Source organism: Trichosurus vulpecula, chromosome 2 (assembly GCF_011100635.1).
Source record: "Trichosurus vulpecula isolate mTriVul1 chromosome 2, mTriVul1.pri, whole genome shotgun sequence".
Classification (NCBI taxonomy): Eukaryota; Metazoa; Chordata; class Mammalia; order Diprotodontia; family Phalangeridae; genus Trichosurus; species Trichosurus vulpecula.
This window is the reverse complement of record NC_050574.1, coordinates 141,570,865-141,587,719: the sequence shown is the minus strand read 5'-3', so window position 1 is coordinate 141,587,719 and position 16,855 is coordinate 141,570,865. Positions and strand designations below refer to the sequence as shown.

At 36.3% G+C, this 16,855-nt stretch overlaps 1 protein-coding gene across 1 annotated transcript in view; it reads left to right on the top strand.

The window, feature by feature from the left end:
• Positions 1–16,855, top strand: part of GRIA4 (glutamate ionotropic receptor AMPA type subunit 4) — a 160,904-nt gene that overhangs the window by 134,420 nt on the left and 9,629 nt on the right. The window contains 1 exon segment of the mRNA XM_036743956.1: positions 15,168–15,282. Coding sequence (XP_036599851.1) covers positions 15,168–15,282 — 115 coding nt within the window.

The window sequence follows — 16,855 nt, the reverse complement described above, 5'->3', positions numbered from 1 at the left end:
AGAAAATGAATTATAGTAGTTGGGCATAGGAGAAATTATTAGAACCTGGAGCAATTGAGGAAGACCGCCTGAAGAATGTGGATATTAGCCAGACCCCTTAAGGATGATAGAAAGGCTTTGTATAAGTAAAGAAGAAAAAAGGCATACCAGGCTAAGAAGAACAACAAGCTACTGAACTGGCAATTAAACCAAGTATATCCAGTTGGGAACACTGAGGAGATGGCCCTGGCTGGAGCAACAATGAGTTCATACCAGGGACTAGAAAAAGCTAAATTTGGATAGATAGGATAGGACCTAATTGGGGATGCCTGAACACTACACTGAGGAACAGGCCTGGAGGTCAGGAGACCAGGATTCTGGTCTTGACTCTATCACTGACTAGTGGGATAAACCTTGAGGAGGTTATCTCTAGGCACAGTTTGGACAACAGAGCATCACTGGAAATACGTGAATAGGAGGTAATGCTATGAAATCAATAACTTATTCTACTCTCCTTCATGTACTAAACAGTGTGGTCAAACAGTACTGATTACTTTTCATTCCACTCTCCTCCCTCCATGCCTTCATTCACACTATTCTTATTTCTAAAATGAAATTCTTCCAAACTTCCACCATTTGAAATACTATCCACCTTTTAATACCTAACTCCAATGCTCCCTCTTCTATGAGACTTTCCCTGATTGCCCCAGCCCAAAACTATCTCTTTCTCCTTAGATCATGTATGAGACTTGCTTTATATTTCTGCAGGAAACTTATCAGATTCTGTTTTATATTATAGGCATTTCTGAGCTTGCCCCAGCACTCCTAGATTATGAGTTTCCTGAAGGCAGCACCATATCTTATTCATCTTTGTAACCTCATTACCTAGCACAGTGCCTTGCACATAACACACACACTTTATAAATATTTTAGTCGAATTAAATTATAGGAAAATTAATCTGGCATTGGCAAGAGATGGAAGCACAGAGAACTATTTTGAGACTCATGTAATTCATGCATAAGGTGATGACATAGGAAATGGAAAGGAAGGGGTAGATTCAATGGACATTTCAAAGGAAGAAATGATAACACTTGTTGATTAATTGGAAATCATGGATGAAGAAGGAAAAGTAAAAAATAACTCAGGTTTTTAGCTTGGGTGCTAAGGACCAAAATATTAGAGAAATGAATATGAATGAGGTATGGACGAGAATTAGGAATGGAACAGGTTCAAGTTTTGGCTATGTTGATCTTTGAAGGGACAATGAAACATTTAAGCTGACATCTTTCCTTTATCAGTTGAAGATGTATGACTGAAGCTAAGATGCGAAATGAAGGCCAGCAGTAGAAAATGAAGATTGGTTGGTGGTATTCACTTCCAACCAGCCTTCAAAATTAAGAACTTGTAGTAGTAGCAGCAACAGTAGCAGTCACAGTCATAGTAATACCACTTCTCTATTTCTTCCAAGGAGGATTTAGAAAGCATATAGTCTGAACTCTTCTACTGCTCTTGGAAGTGGTATTGCTTCTACAAAGCAGCATTTCTGGCATTTTAGTAACTAAGCCTTCTTTGAATGAGGTCTAAGCTGTATCTCTTTACTTTATATAGAATCCCATTTAATGGAGTATTTGTTGATACCTTACATTTTGACTAATGGAAAAATATATGATGCTGTACAATAGTGACCAGTTATTAACCATTTATAAGATACTTGCTATTGCTTTGAGTGAAATATAAATATACCTCTTCCAACTTAGTTGTTCAGGAGGTATCAGGAGGAATGTCACTGAAATACTCCTATCGAGAAGTAGCCAAACTGTCAATGCAGGGTTTAAAAGTGAATCAAATAGTTCATGTTTTTTGAAGGGTTTACTAAATTGCAATGTTCCATCTAGGATCAAACTTATGCATGCCTCTTGACTGTGAGGTCTTGAGGGGTAGGAGTAGTATGGAAAGATAATAACACTACTCATGAGAAATAGTACATATAGCTAACTTGCACATTAATTAGTCTTTTACTCCTAAGCCTAACGCTGGGAGGTGGGCTTCATCAAAAAAAACAGACTAGAAGCAGCCAGAATCTGGACTTTAAACAGATAGGAAGACATGTCACCAGATACCATAAGATAGTGTTGTAGTAGGAAAAGCATCAGACTTAGAGGTCAGAGACCTGACTTCTAGTCTTGGCGTTGTCACTAACAAATCTCATAACCTTGGGGAAGTCATATAGGCTTCACTTGCCTCACATGAGAGTTTTGAGCTAGGTGATACTTTAAAGAATAAATTTTCCAACTTGAATATTCTGAGTTCACAATTTTTAGTTGAGAGGCAATATGGTATAGTAGATAGTGAGCAGAATTTGGAGTCAGGAAAGCCTGGGTTTAAGGGCCATCTCTGAAGTGTGGATGAGTGACCCTGGGCAGGTTGTTTATCCCCTCATTACCCCAAAGAAACTCTCTGAGATTCTAAGTTACAGAGTCATTGCCAACATACATTGGAGGAGTGAATTCCTCACAAGGAGTTCACTTTAACAATAAAATCAGAAGCCTGGTAAAAATAAAGATAAGAGAGAGAGAAAGAGAGAGAGAGAGAGAGAGAGAGAGAGAGAGAGAGAGAGAGAGAGAGAGAGAGAGAGAGAGAGAGAGAGGAAGGAAGGAAGGAAGGAAGGAAGGAAGGAAGGAAGGAAGGAAGGAAGGAAGGAAGGAAAACAAACAAAGATGGATGGATGGTCAGATGGAGGGATGGACAGACAGGTAGGTAGGTATATAGACAGACAGACAGACAGATAGATAGATAGATGAATAAATGAATGAATGAATAAGTGAAACAGGTCAGAAGTCACATTCGAAGTAAAGGAGATGTGGTAGAATAGGCAGGCCTCATAATTCTAAGTTTCTAAGTAATCAAAGAACCTGGACTCCCAGAGGGAGTACAGAGAGTGGGCACTAGAGGATCAGGCACATTGAGTCAAGCATCCAGGAAGAATTGTGGCGAAAAAAGTCAGGATCTAAGTGAGTGGTCTGAATAATAGGCTTTATATACATTGAGTGCTGAGGGGTTGTGAAACAGAGCCACAAAGGACTTGGAACAAGAGTTGAGCTAAGATGAAATCATATAGCTGACAGAGCATGTAGATAATGACCAGGAGACCAGTTCATATAGGAAGAAAACATGAAATAATCTTAAATCCTAAGAACCAGTTTAACGTCAGAATCTGTAGATGATACAAGCAGAGAGTTAGAATCTGAGTAATGATTCCACGGATGACCTCTAAGCAACCAAATAACACAATGAACAGAGGCAGAGTTATTGTTAAAGTATAAAAGCAGGAGGTCAGGGCCTAGAAGTCCAAGCCAGACAGGTCAAAATAGGCCAGAACAACCTAAGTGTGCAGGCAGGAGAATCATTTAGGAGTTTGGGCTGAATGCAACAAAATGCATCCATTTATCCCTGAAGCCTAGAAATGGCACAAGGGGCAATGTCTGGTAATCAGAAGAGCACTGGATTTGGAGACAAAGGGCTAGGCCTGAATCCCAACTGCCACATTAATACCTGTGTGACCTTGGGCACAGGCACAACTGTTCAGCATCTAAGTTTGCTCATATTCAAAATGAAAAGGTTGAACGCTATGGTCCCTTCTAGCTCCAAACTTATAATTGATATCCCAGCATCTAGAACATTTGGACACATTCATGCAGCAGCATACCCAGAGCAGGACTGTTTATTCCAGGATGAAAGATATTGCTTCTCCTCCCGATTTTTAAGCAACAAGCAGACAAAATTTAGAAAATGTGTGCTTCCCTACCAGATTTGTGCTTCTCCCCAAGTGGAAGCAATGTTTTGTGATTGTAAAGAAGGCTAGGTCCTCCAGAGAGTCCTTATAGCTTCGATATACAAGACAGCAGCAATCAAATCAATCAATCATTGAGCATGTCTATTAAGTGTATATACATTTATATGTATGTGCATATGTGTGTATAATATTTGTTGATTTGAATTGAATTGAAAAATAAAAAATAGATTTTTAGAGCAAGGGCTTTGGGATGTTACAATCAAGCCTGACACTAAGCCAGTGGCCTTTTGAAGCTGGAGCTCCTGATGCGCAAACAGGTCTCCAGAAAGCAAGTGGACTTGAGCCCATAAATAAAAATAAATTTGGTTGGCAAAGGAAAGGAGACAAAGCAATTCCTAACACCTCCCCACTGGCAGCCCAAATTGAATGTTCCACTTAAAGCACTTAAAGTTAGACTTACCCACTGGGAATGCATCAATTATTTCCATTTATTTGAGAGTATGATTTTAAAGCTTATTTGATTTGGCTGAGACAATGAGTTATTCAGAGATGCACCCTCCCCTTCCCACTCTGCCCCCAGAATATTACATTTGACTGCTGATGATTTTTGTATCTTAGTTTAAAAAAAAAGTTTCCTATAATAAAAGATCTGTTTTCTCCTTTGGACCTGCTAGGTGATAAGCATTTCCTATTTCTAAAATAAGCTATGGAACTGTAAGAACCAGAAGTTGTACAACATAACTATATGAGGATTTTACAGGAATGGCTTGGAAAAAAACACTTGTCCCTCTGCACATCCAGATATTCAGGTTCCTCCCAGCATCCCCTGTCCTACAGACAGCATGCTGACTACTTTTAAATATGAGTCATAACCAGTCCTTCAGCACAAGGACCTCAGTAGAACCGATTTACTCAAGTAGGAATTAACAATGCAAATATAAAGGAAAATATAACCTAAAAGCAGCTGAAAATTAGTATAGCATTTATTCACCTTTTACAATCCCCCTGACACAGTTGGATTATGGAGCAAAAAAAAAAGCATGTAGAAATCACAGACTTAATTGCTTATGCACCATACAGAGACCCAAGTAAAGAGACTAAATCCTTCTTTAATGAAAAGGTTTTAAAATTATCTTTATTTTAATTCTTTTCCATCTCCAGTTTAATCTGAGTTTGGTTCTTCCCATCAAGAAACAAGTCTCCCCTCTCTTTTTGTGTCTGAACTACTGATAATTCCTCAGAATTGATTTTACCCCCATTAAGTAGATATTACCTGTAGCATTGTTGCTACATAAACTAAATTGAGGAAGGGCTTAATTTCTTTTCCACCAGCTACATCCAAATGGTTACAGAACTATTTAGACCCAATCCCAGCTTTCTGAATGGTCTCTCAAAAGCCACTGAGGCAGATAAAGGCATGTATTTGTCTGTTGGAAGGGATAATTTGGGAGGGAAAGTAATAACAAAGCTCTAAGTTAAATTGAAAACTTAGTGGAGCATTGATCATGCTGAGAACTAGTTACTTTTCTGGACCTTAAAAGTGAATAAAAGGCTAGAAGTGTGAACTGAACTCCTTATCTTAAGGGTTGACTAGACTACTGATTTTTGCTTTTTATCATTTAAAAGGGTAAGTCCTATACTTTTATTTACTTTTTGATGTTCTCCTGGTTGATATTAATAGTAATCTTTCTTAGGCATCCATGGACTTTATATAAAGTTTAGAGGATTGCCTTGGGCACTCGGTTTCTATGACCACACGTCTTTGGAGAGTAAAGAAGTGGGGTGTTCATGCTGGGTGGTAAGGAAAGATAAGTCACTTGGTCTCTCAGTGCCTCAGGCTATTCTCGAAGACAAGTTACAGATCAGACAAAGAGCTTTGCCAGAAATTTTCCACACTGATTAGATCACAGGTTTAGAGTAAAACAAAACTTAAAAAAATTAGACAGCTAAAAGAAAATATGATACATGTGCTCCTCCCTCCTCATTAATGTTATTTTTCTGAAAAAAGCAATGGCTTAAGTGAAAAAAAATGAGTTTTGTGCAATACTTCTATCAATACCAATAGTACAACAACTATTTAAATAGCTTTTGATTGAGTATAGTATAGGTTCTCAAGGTCATCACTAAATAGGTAGCATGTTTTGATTGAGTACATTTTTCCAGGTAATATTTATGTTTGTTTCATGGTGATTCTAGACTTCTATTAAATGGCCATGGCTCAACAGCCTATTGAAAACAGTATTCCCTAGTATCTAACTAAGGCCTTGGAATTTTAGTTAGCTGTCAGAAAGCTATGAGAAATAGGTTCTTGCTAGAATAGTGTAAGGAAGACCTGATCATATTTTTTAAATAACTAAATAAATCTAAAAAGAAAAATCTCCTGAGAATTTCCTAGGATCTCTTAGATTAGGATTCATGTAATTCTCTGTTACCTTAATTTGAGAGACCAAAGGCCTCACCTTATTATGCATGTATGGATAGACTCAAACATTAAAATGTAATCTATTTAGTAGAAGACAGATTGATTCTAACCCATATTGAAGTCGATGCAGCCAATGGCAAGAGAAATATGTGATATGTGAAAAAAGCATGCCTCCTTTCCTTTTTGTGCTATTGAAAGGTATAGCAATTTCCTGAAGCAGATCTTTTAATTCTTTATGAAAAGACTCATAATGTGATATAAATGCTTAAATAGGCCTCTCTTCTAGACCAACTAATTGCTCGACTTTCTATCATCCTGTTGTACCAAACTCTTCACCTTCAATAAATAAGATCTCTTTAAAAAACTTCATATCTCAAGCATCCTCTACTCTACAAAAATGGGATGAGAAACCACAATGCCAGGTTTAGTGCCCTGTGCCTATAAGTCATACACACAGCCAGAAAATGTGGCCATAGTGACATTGTTTTGAGGTAGGGAAGATGCATTCTAATTTGCATGACATTCCTTTGATACTGTCAAATATTAAAAGTTTACTTCCTTTTTGTAAGGAAAAGAGGGGAGGTGCATATTTTATCTAGCACATAAGAAAGAATCTCCAGCACTATTTGGCATGCATCTTAAACATTTTAGTAGGTGATAATTATATTTTGTAGGTGGTCTGATGAATAGAGCACTAGATTAAAAATAAATAAATTTTATCTATGCACAATTAACTGTATTACCTTCAGCAAGCCATTAACCCTTTTTATGCTTCACTTTCTCACTTTCTCAACCTCTCCTATGGTCTCTCTGTCTCTGTGTCTCTGTCTCTGTCTCTGTCTCTCTCTCTCTCTCTCTCTCTCTCTGTGTCTCTGTCTCTGTCTCTCTCTGTCTCTCTGTCTCTCTGTATTTCTGTGTGTCTCTGCCTCTCTTTGTCTCTGCCTCTCTGTCTCTCTCTCTATCCATCTCTCTCTCTCTCTGTCTCTGTCTTTTTCTCTGTCTCTTTCTCTGTGTGTCTGTCTCTCTCTGTCTCTGTGTCTCTGTCTCTGTCTCTCTCTGTCTCTCTCTCTCTCTCTCACACACACACACACACACACACACACACACACACACACACACACACACCCCTACCTCATTATATGGTTGTGAGGATGAGCAAAGCAACCAGTCAGCAACTACTTGCTAAGCACTTACTATATACCAGGCTCTGATAAAATTGTAAATATATTGGATTAGAGAAATAAGTAACATTTTATTCATACAGGAAAAAATTATAGTAGCAAATACATATGAACAATAATAAATAATAATAATAATAATAAATGCTCACATTTATATTGCCCTCATTTGTATCCTTTGTAACAATTAGACTTTTAAAATTCCCAAGTGATAAAGTAACATCAAACCACAATTCCACAAACTCAGTGGCACCCTCTGTATAAACACAATTTCAGTTGGAGGTTCATAATGGTCGTTCTAACACCGGGTAAAATTGTAGATATATTGTCTTGAGCTTTCAGAAGATAGGAAGAAATCCTGGTTGCGTACCGAGGGTAACTTTTCAGTGACAGAAATGGTCCTCCTCCTGTATCCCTATTTAAGTGGACTTTATTTATAGCTTGCACTGTTGCTCTTACCTCCTTCTCTAGTGGCCAGCACTTTTAACCTAACGTAGCCTATTGAGCGAAATCACTTTGTATAGCCTTTAATCTCTTTTTGGTGAGTCTTGTCAAGACATACAAGTGATATGTTCTATAAAAATAAAAAGACTGTCATGGTCCAAATACTTTATATCACAGTCCATAAAAGCAACTCAGACCTAAATATTAAGCGTATAAAAAGAGACCTTTGAAATGAAATTAATTTTCGGTAAGAGGACTCCGTCTTTTTGTTACCAATATTTTCCTCTGACTGAATCACTTCACCTAGATAGTGAAACAAGGTAGTCAGTGTGGTAGTCGGTTTGGTTTGGTTTAGCTTGAAGTCAAGCAAGCTTTCAAAATTCGGCAGATCTGAAAGGTATCAAGGATGAGATGGTTTGCACTAAACATCACCAAGTAAGTGCAGTGGTTACTGCCAGTTGGTATAAGGATAAGCCTATAGCCTTTCTAAAATAAGCACATCATAGTAGTTAATGGTGAACTGGGTAATGATTTATTTTCCTATGTTAACTTGTACAATGTGAACCAAGAAATAGAAATAGCAGTGTGAAACTAAATCATTTTTACATGGCCTAATAGATGTTGTAAGAAAGACAATGTCTGAGAGCTTAATTTTCAAACAATTACCTTGACTGAAAGCATCTTTTCCTTCTCCATTCCTTTATTTTTTTTTCATTTTCTTTTATTTTGCTGTGAAACCGTCTATGGATATGGCTAATAACCCTGTTAAATAACCCTCTCATAAGATGACTTTACTTTCATAAAAGGCTTTCTCCTAAAGAATATATAAAACAATTACAAGCCCATCCACTATTAATTTTTTTAATATGCTATGCCTAATCTTAAAACAAAATATACTATTTTGAAAGTTACTTTTCTTTCTAATCATTAAATTTCACAAAGAGATAACTTTCATGTTATTTAAAACAAATTTTGTCTAATATTTACACATAATAATAAATTAAAATAAGCCCATTCTCTCACCAAGAGAGATTTTGTTTTGTTTTTTAAATAACTAGTACAGTTTCCCCTGGATTATCAGCTATTCCTATACCTCAATCCGGTTATTCTTGCAGAGATGTATTTAGAAAAGGACCATTGGTGCTTTGCTCCTGGGCTATGAATTTAGAGCACACTAAAAGTACTTCTGGCCCTTAGGTAGCATAGAAACAATAGAACTTAAAACCTAATTAGCACGAATAATTAGTTAAAATTGGTGGACTGGCACAAGCTCTTTCACTGTCCCACTCTGTCCCACTAGTAACCTCACACTCGGCCAAAGATCTTCATGCTGCTTGCCCTGCATATGATTTCTGGTAGTTGTCCTGGGCACAACTATTTCTAATTTTGGCTCTGTTTTCTAGTGACCACGATACCCTAGTATTGTTCACTTTAGAGAAAACCACTTAACTCCTTAAGGGCTCTCATATAACACAGATTTAGGTAAATTCAATCATTCTAATTTGTACTGTGTAAATGTTCCCATAGGGGCTAAATGAGTACCTCTGAAAGTCACCATTTTAACCTGGAAAGATATTTGCAAACCAGGTACATCCAGCCAATGTAACAGTGAGAAATATATAACTATTTAAAATATTAAAAACAGATTTTTAGAAAAGAATTTGAATAGTCTATGTAATAAAATACACAAATCAACTTATCAAATTAATTTTATTTCCAAATCTAATTGAAATATTGTTCAAACACCAATTATAACCACATTTAGATGGTATAACCTTTTCAATTCCCATGGAATTTGTTAGCACTCAGTATTTATTGAATCATCATAAAAGCACAAGAGGCAGTGTGGTATTCGTGAATAGTAGAATTGGAGTCAAAAAGGCCAGGGTTCAAGTCCTGCCTCTAACTCATACTATGTGACTATAGACAAGTCATTTAACCTCCCAGTGTCATAGACAAATTCTCCAAGATGAAGTTACAGATGAGTTGCAGATCTGCGTTGGTGAAAGAAGTTTCTCCAATGGGAGTTCTCTACACCAATGAAATCAGAGATCTGACTAAAAAAAGTAGAGTATTTCCAAGGTTGAAACTACTCTCTGGTTTTAAGTGAAATTTCATTTAATGTAGTCCCTAGTGGCCTAAAAGATTTCATTAAATGAGCCCCCTAGTGGCCTAAAACACTTCTTTCTAGTGTATCTAATTTAAAACCAAGATGACTTAGAAAAATAAGACCCACAAACATGTTTTAATATTATACATTTAAGATATATGATAGTATAATAGAAGAATTAAAAATATTTTCACTCACCTACTTAGTGTTTCATATGTATATATATATATATATGTATGTGTATATATATATATATACATATATATATATATATATATATATATATATATATAGTCATTAGTCTTCTAGAGAAAATTTAAGACACTATCTCTATCGATTGTGACTGTTTTCTTATAAAGTGAATTCTGGAGAGAACCTACTCAGGGCATGTGTTCTGTACAAGAGATAGATTAAAATGAAGGCATAACTTCCTGAGGTTTAACTACTTAGTTAAAACAAGCAAAACCTCTTTTCTAAATAGAATTGAGACCTTTTCCCTAAGGCCTGACTTCCTGTCTACCTCCAACAAACCAGAGCATGGAACTACAAATCTTACCACCACCACCACCACCCCCCCCCAAAAAAAGGCAAAAACTCTGTGCTCAATTTAAGTTTGTGGTATGGAGGGTAGACAAGAAATCAGTACTTAAAGATTTGCTAGCATTCTCCTTCAGGAAATAAAATGGAAACTCAAACAATATTTACCTACCTTTAAATGCTGACCTTCTGCAAGAATCCAAAACATAATCCCTTAAATCCCAGTTTATCAGTTTTTGGCAAAACTTCCATCTAATCGGTCATCAGCACAAACTATTTGTCTTATGGAAAAGCTATAAAGGAGAGCTACCAGATACATAGGCATATTTGTCACATTTGAAAATAAGCAAAATAATCCAGACTTCTGATTTGGATTGCAGTGGAGGGGGTTGTAATATGGTAATGAGAGGTTTATTTACTGTGTGGGAGAAGCTTGTAAAAGAGCTTAAATCCTCATTCCTTCTAACATCTTAACAGCTGTGCAGTTTCTTACAAAATATGTTTTATCGTTTCAAGAAATGCTGTTAACCTCGCAGTTTTAAAACTGAATGAACAAGGCCTCTTGGACAAATTGAAAAACAAATGGTGGTACGACAAAGGAGAATGTGGCAGCGGGGGAGGTGACTCCAAGGTTAGCCTCAATGTCACCAAAGCGGGTAAACAGTATGTAAAGTAATTGGTGCATCTGCTGGGGTCCTTCCTCCTGGCCTGAGACTAGTGATGCCTACCAGGACTGCTGGTAAAGGCTCTTCATGTACTATATAGTACGCAATTACTGTCAAAGCAAAAATATTCGCATCTGTTGTCAATTTCAGAAATTAATCCAACCTAACTGGAGTTTTTCATTCCAGCACCAAGTCCCTATGGTTTTCAGGACACTGTAGATAAGAAGACATAGGCAGGAGACCAGTCTTCAGCCTAAATCATATCATGTATGTGTATAGCAATGTATAGTATACAGAAGAGAAACTAAGAACACACAATGCATTCTGAGGGACTTACTTTCAAGCATTTGGATATAAGGATTAGAAAAGAAAAGGAAGTATGATTTTCTTGAGAAACTTGGTACAAAGATAAGAAAGAGCAGAGAGAGTAAATCAAGCCTTTTTTCCTCCTTACCATTACAGGGCCAGAAATCTTCTCAATGATGTAACAAGGACTACAAGGATGAGTAGATATGGATGGGCTGAAATCTACATCTTTATAGGAAGTACCCCATTGATAAGATCACAGATCCATTGGCCTATTGGAGCAAAGGCCCCACTTAACCCTAAGACCTCCTTTCAGTGAGTCAGTAATTGAACGCATTCCAATTATAGTTATATAAGGGAGTAGAAATTAGTGTATGGTAACTAAAATCTGTGTCCTCTCTAATAATAGAGCCAAGGTCACCTTAGTCTACTATCACTGAATATCTACTTTTGTTTTTCCTTTCTTACTGATCCTCTATAAAAACAAGGGCAACAAAGTTTTGTCTTTACTTCCATCTTTTATTTCCAGCATATTCCTATGACCTTTATTTACCCTAAGCAACTCTTGAGGGAAAAAAAGGGGAAATTTATACAGAAGACAGAAAAAAATATCATTGAGTGTACCAAGAACCACATTTCAGTATGTTCTGTGAGGGTATATATGTAGGTGCAGTGCAGTGTAATACTGTTAGGGGAACCTGAATGCACGCATGGGCTGCACATAGGTACTAACTGGATAGTTGTTCTCAAGTAGTTGTAAGTAAAATTAAAGTTGAAACATGAGCTTTAAAATTATGCCTTTGTAATAAAACCATTTGTTCTTTCTGGTAATACTTTTTTTATTCCAGTATCCATGATACAAAACTTAACATTATTATATCCACCCAAAAGAGAAGCCTCCTGCTGTGCAGATTTGTGGTTGGAGTTTTGAATATTCATAAGACTTCAGGCCAACTCAAGGTGATGACGCTTGGTTTTGAATAGGCTCTTTGGATGTGCAGATCTGCTTGCAGAGGTGTGCATCTGACTGGGAAATGCAGATAGTCTCTGGAGAACTCAGAAATATATGATACTAGCTTGGAAAACTAGAAATGTCAGCTTCTCCCAATCCAGCTCAGCATCCAAAGCTCGGCCATAAATCATATAATATGAGAGATGGATGGCCCCTGAGAGATCGTCTAGTCCAATCCCCTTTTCTAACAGAGGAGAAAGCCAAAGTCCAGAGTGGTGAAAGGGTGATTCAGTTCAGCACCTTCCAATCTATTCTTATTCTCCCAAGAGAGTTGAAGAAAAGAAGGGGGAAAAAAGAAATGATTATATTCTCCACACCTCTTCCATTTTCCTGGAGATATGGAGATATTTCCATGGAGATATCCTGTGAGAGAGTATTAAGGAGAAAGAGAAAGGAGGAGTAGGAAGTATGAAGTGGAATTCATAGATTTCTCTATTTGTGAGAGTCTTTAGAACAGAGGAGGATAAAAAAAGGAGAAAGGAAAATCAATAAATGCCATTACTTAGATGTGCTCTGAAAGACTAATTGCCTAATTGTTATTTCCTCGATATGTAAAAATATATATATTTAAGTTTACTTCAATAGAAATACCTAAATTAGTAATATTACTATGTACACATGTAAAAATATATACTATGCCATCACTGGAGGATTTGTCGATGGAGTATTTAATATCATTCAAAAATGTTTGTCGACATATGGCTATTTTTATGAGCATTACAAGGAAATCTAGAGCCAGTCTTGATAGATAAAGTTCCTAAGGCTAACTAATAATGAAATGCCCCCTTTTTTTCTACCAGGGCTTCATTAATTTAACTGGCGAAAACCAGATAAATAAATGTGTAAGTTTAAAAGAAATTAAGGATCCATATACATGTTTTGAAACAAAAACTGTCAGATTTTTATCTTTATGTGAATCAAAGCTCTAATCATTCAAAAAATGAAACAAGTTTATATTAGTTAACATTCTATTATGTATTACAACTACAAAATTTGCAACGGTATGTTAAAATGAGGACAAAAATAGTTATTTCAAATCTTCAAATTAAAAAGAAAATTCATAAAATATATTTATTAATAAAAAGTTATTGAATAGTTAAATAAAATACAGGATGTAGTGCCTTTCTCCTCTTTCCCTAACCATCCTCCATCTGAAAACTATATCTGATTTCAGAGACTGCTATATGGGAGACCCTGTGATAGGTTCTATAGAGGATACAAAAATGAGTGAAATAGCCCCTACGCTCAAGAATTTGTCATCTAATAGGACCAACAATTAAGAAATACTGATAAATTCTTTGTGGGTATAAGTAAATGCCCAAACCAATCACAAAACCTGGGTTTGAATTCTTGTCAGTCTACCTGAGTAGACTCAATTGTGCCTCAGTTTCCTAATCTGTAAAATGGGAGTGACTAGATGATCTCTAAACTATAATCTGCCTAGTGAAGCATGATGAATCTCTCCTTATAGCTACTATCCAGAAGACAGCCACTGGAATATATGCTACTTATTTCATGGAATATTAGTCAGAAAGATAATCTGATGGTCTAGCCTATCCTACCCAGTCATTTAAAGGAAAATGAGACTGAAGGTCAGAGTAACGGTCTAGAGAGCCCAAGTCTTTGGGGTCCCAAGCCATCACTCTTTTTATGACAGCACACTATCCTTACGCCTACACAGAGAATGAGTTAAATGAACAGATAGCAACTAGAGGAAATAATTATATTTCTCTAGAAAACAGGTATACAGATACAAGTACATTCTTTAAGATAATAAATCCCCAGCGCTAGTGAATAGCTTCTCTTCTTTGCCCCCTCCAACAATATTTGATACTAATGGAAGCAAAGAAAGTGGCTGAAGAGACTAAACTTTCTAATGAAGGGCAGTTTCTTAAAGAAGTTAAATATTCTGGCTACCACTTATACACAATCTAAGAGTCTGGTACACTGAAGCATTTTTAATTATATTATAAGGACTTCCCTATATAGTTATGGTAACTTGATTATATGAATATGTTGGAATTAAATTATATTTAGATTTATGTCAAGAAAATTATCTCTGTTAAATCTTATCGTGAGAATGGAAGATTATAAAGATGTGTTATTCCAGCAGAACTCAATGGTTTCTACTTTAAAATAATATTGGCTAATGATCTCCTTTAGTATTTTAAGCATGAGTGATCTTTTCTCAACAAAGCCCAAGTCATGTTTCCCCTGGCAAGGTGTTATATATGAATATGATAGCAGATATTAGGGACATGCTTTATGGCATAAAGTAAAAGCCTATCATCATCATAACTGAAAGCAGGAAATGAAATAGGCTATAGCCAGCTTCTACAAAGTCAGTCTGTTGACATATACACTTCTATAAATTCTGAAAAAAAAAAACAAATAAATGAGTTTATGGAGTAAGCCAGTTAAATTTTGAATTGAGACAAAATTCCGAATATTAGAAAAACTGTCCAAAGCCAATAGTTTTGGGTTCACAGTAATTGCATACCTTTTATTTACCAATCTTCCCTAGCAGTATGTGCCTGTTACCTAAAGCGATGGAGCAGGCCCCAGTTGTATGTCTGTTTCTAAACCTGGGCCTATAGTACAAGACATAGCACCCACTGTGGCCTCTGCTCTGTCACTTTACCATGCGATTCTAATGTAGTTTTACTTGAATAACATAAAATAACATATATAATGTTATTTATGTTATTTTCCACGTGAAGAACTCCTGTAAACCTTGCCGTTTTGAAACTCAGTGAGGCAGGCGTCTTAGACAAGCTGAAAAACAAATGGTGGTACGATAAAGGTGAATGTGGACCCAAGGACTCTGGAAGCAAGGTTAGTCACTGCAGCTCGGGACCTCCTCTTGTGTTCACCCAACACTAAAGGGAGCCATGGTCAAACCTAGATGGCAACTAAGCAATGAGCATTCCCCTTCCTAGCACAGCCCCACCCACTAAAACTAATTGCATTAGCTTTTTAAAATGGGGTCTGACTTTTAAAAAAAATGCAGCCCACTTACTTTCCCGATATTAAGGCTTTAAAAAAAATAAACTTCACTAAATGCAGAAAAGATCCATCAGGATTTCATTTAATGTTAGTGTTCTCCAGCTTAATATACCACTGGTAAAAAGTAGAACGGATTTTATTTTATTTTGTTCCATTTGCTTTGGGGTTCAAGAGCCCAAGACTTCATCGATTCAGGAGCTATTATTGAATTTACAAAACAAGAAAGGGGATGGTTACCTTAAGCAGTGGGAATAAAGAAAAATTTACGTTAAAATGTTCAACCAGAAGGGTTCAATATTGCTGATTTCCCAAATTGACAAAGGTTCCACTTTAATTTAAAGAGGCACTATTACCTTTATGTCCTGTCAAATGAAAGTATGGAAGTTCCAAGACTAAATTCTCCTATTAAATTATTCAGGGTTTAGTAGTAGCATTTCCAAGTCACAAAATCTCTGATTAATGAAATCTGGTTTTGGAAAATGGCAAAACCTGTAGTTCTGATTCGGTTGGATACAGATGAAATTAATGCTTACCAAAAAAAAGCATTACAAGGTAACAGCAAATAAATTATAGATATAGGTTTGTTTTTTTCATCAAGACCTCTGACTTCATAGGTGTGGAGAACTCATTTTATTCCCATTTTGATGCAGATAGCAACTCCCATGTAACTCATAGTCTTTATTAAAGAGTTGCATGTGGCACGTGATAGGTTAAATGAATAGTCCATAGTCACACAAATGGTACATGTCAGTGGTGGAACTTTATCTACTCTGCCATGTTGCTTAATATATAGATAAAGCATACACACATATCTGTCTGGTTCTTGTGTATCTCAACATGTGTGTTTATTGGCAATTATCCATTCTTCTGGAAAGGAAGAAAAGAGCATTTACTGTTTGATATGAGACATATAACCTTAGGGCAATTATTATGAATTGAACTTTACAATAAATTTGAAGTAGGAATTAGGCAAAGTTCTGAATTAATCATTTCTTATTAGACTACCGGATTCTTCAGAGTTTTCCCCAATTCTTGGCCACAATGGCATTGGTCTTTCAACCAGAATAGAATGAGAAACTCCTTTGAGATAGCAAAGTTTCTTTAACTTCTCTAGCACAGACAATTGATGTCAATGCCATGATGTCCCTTAGCAGAGATGAAGTCCACAACAAAATCCTTGTAAACGCATACTAGCTTACCAGGGCTAGTCTAGTAATGCAGAACAAATAGTGCATCTTTAAATTAAATTAAATTTAAATTTAATTAAATCTTTAAATAGTGCTGTTCATGTTTTCCATTATCTTAATCCCGAGAAAATGATAATAAGAGGCCATTGCTTAGGCCACTAACTCCCTTCAAATGCCTCATACAAGTTTGGGGTTATATGGTGTCATGCATATTA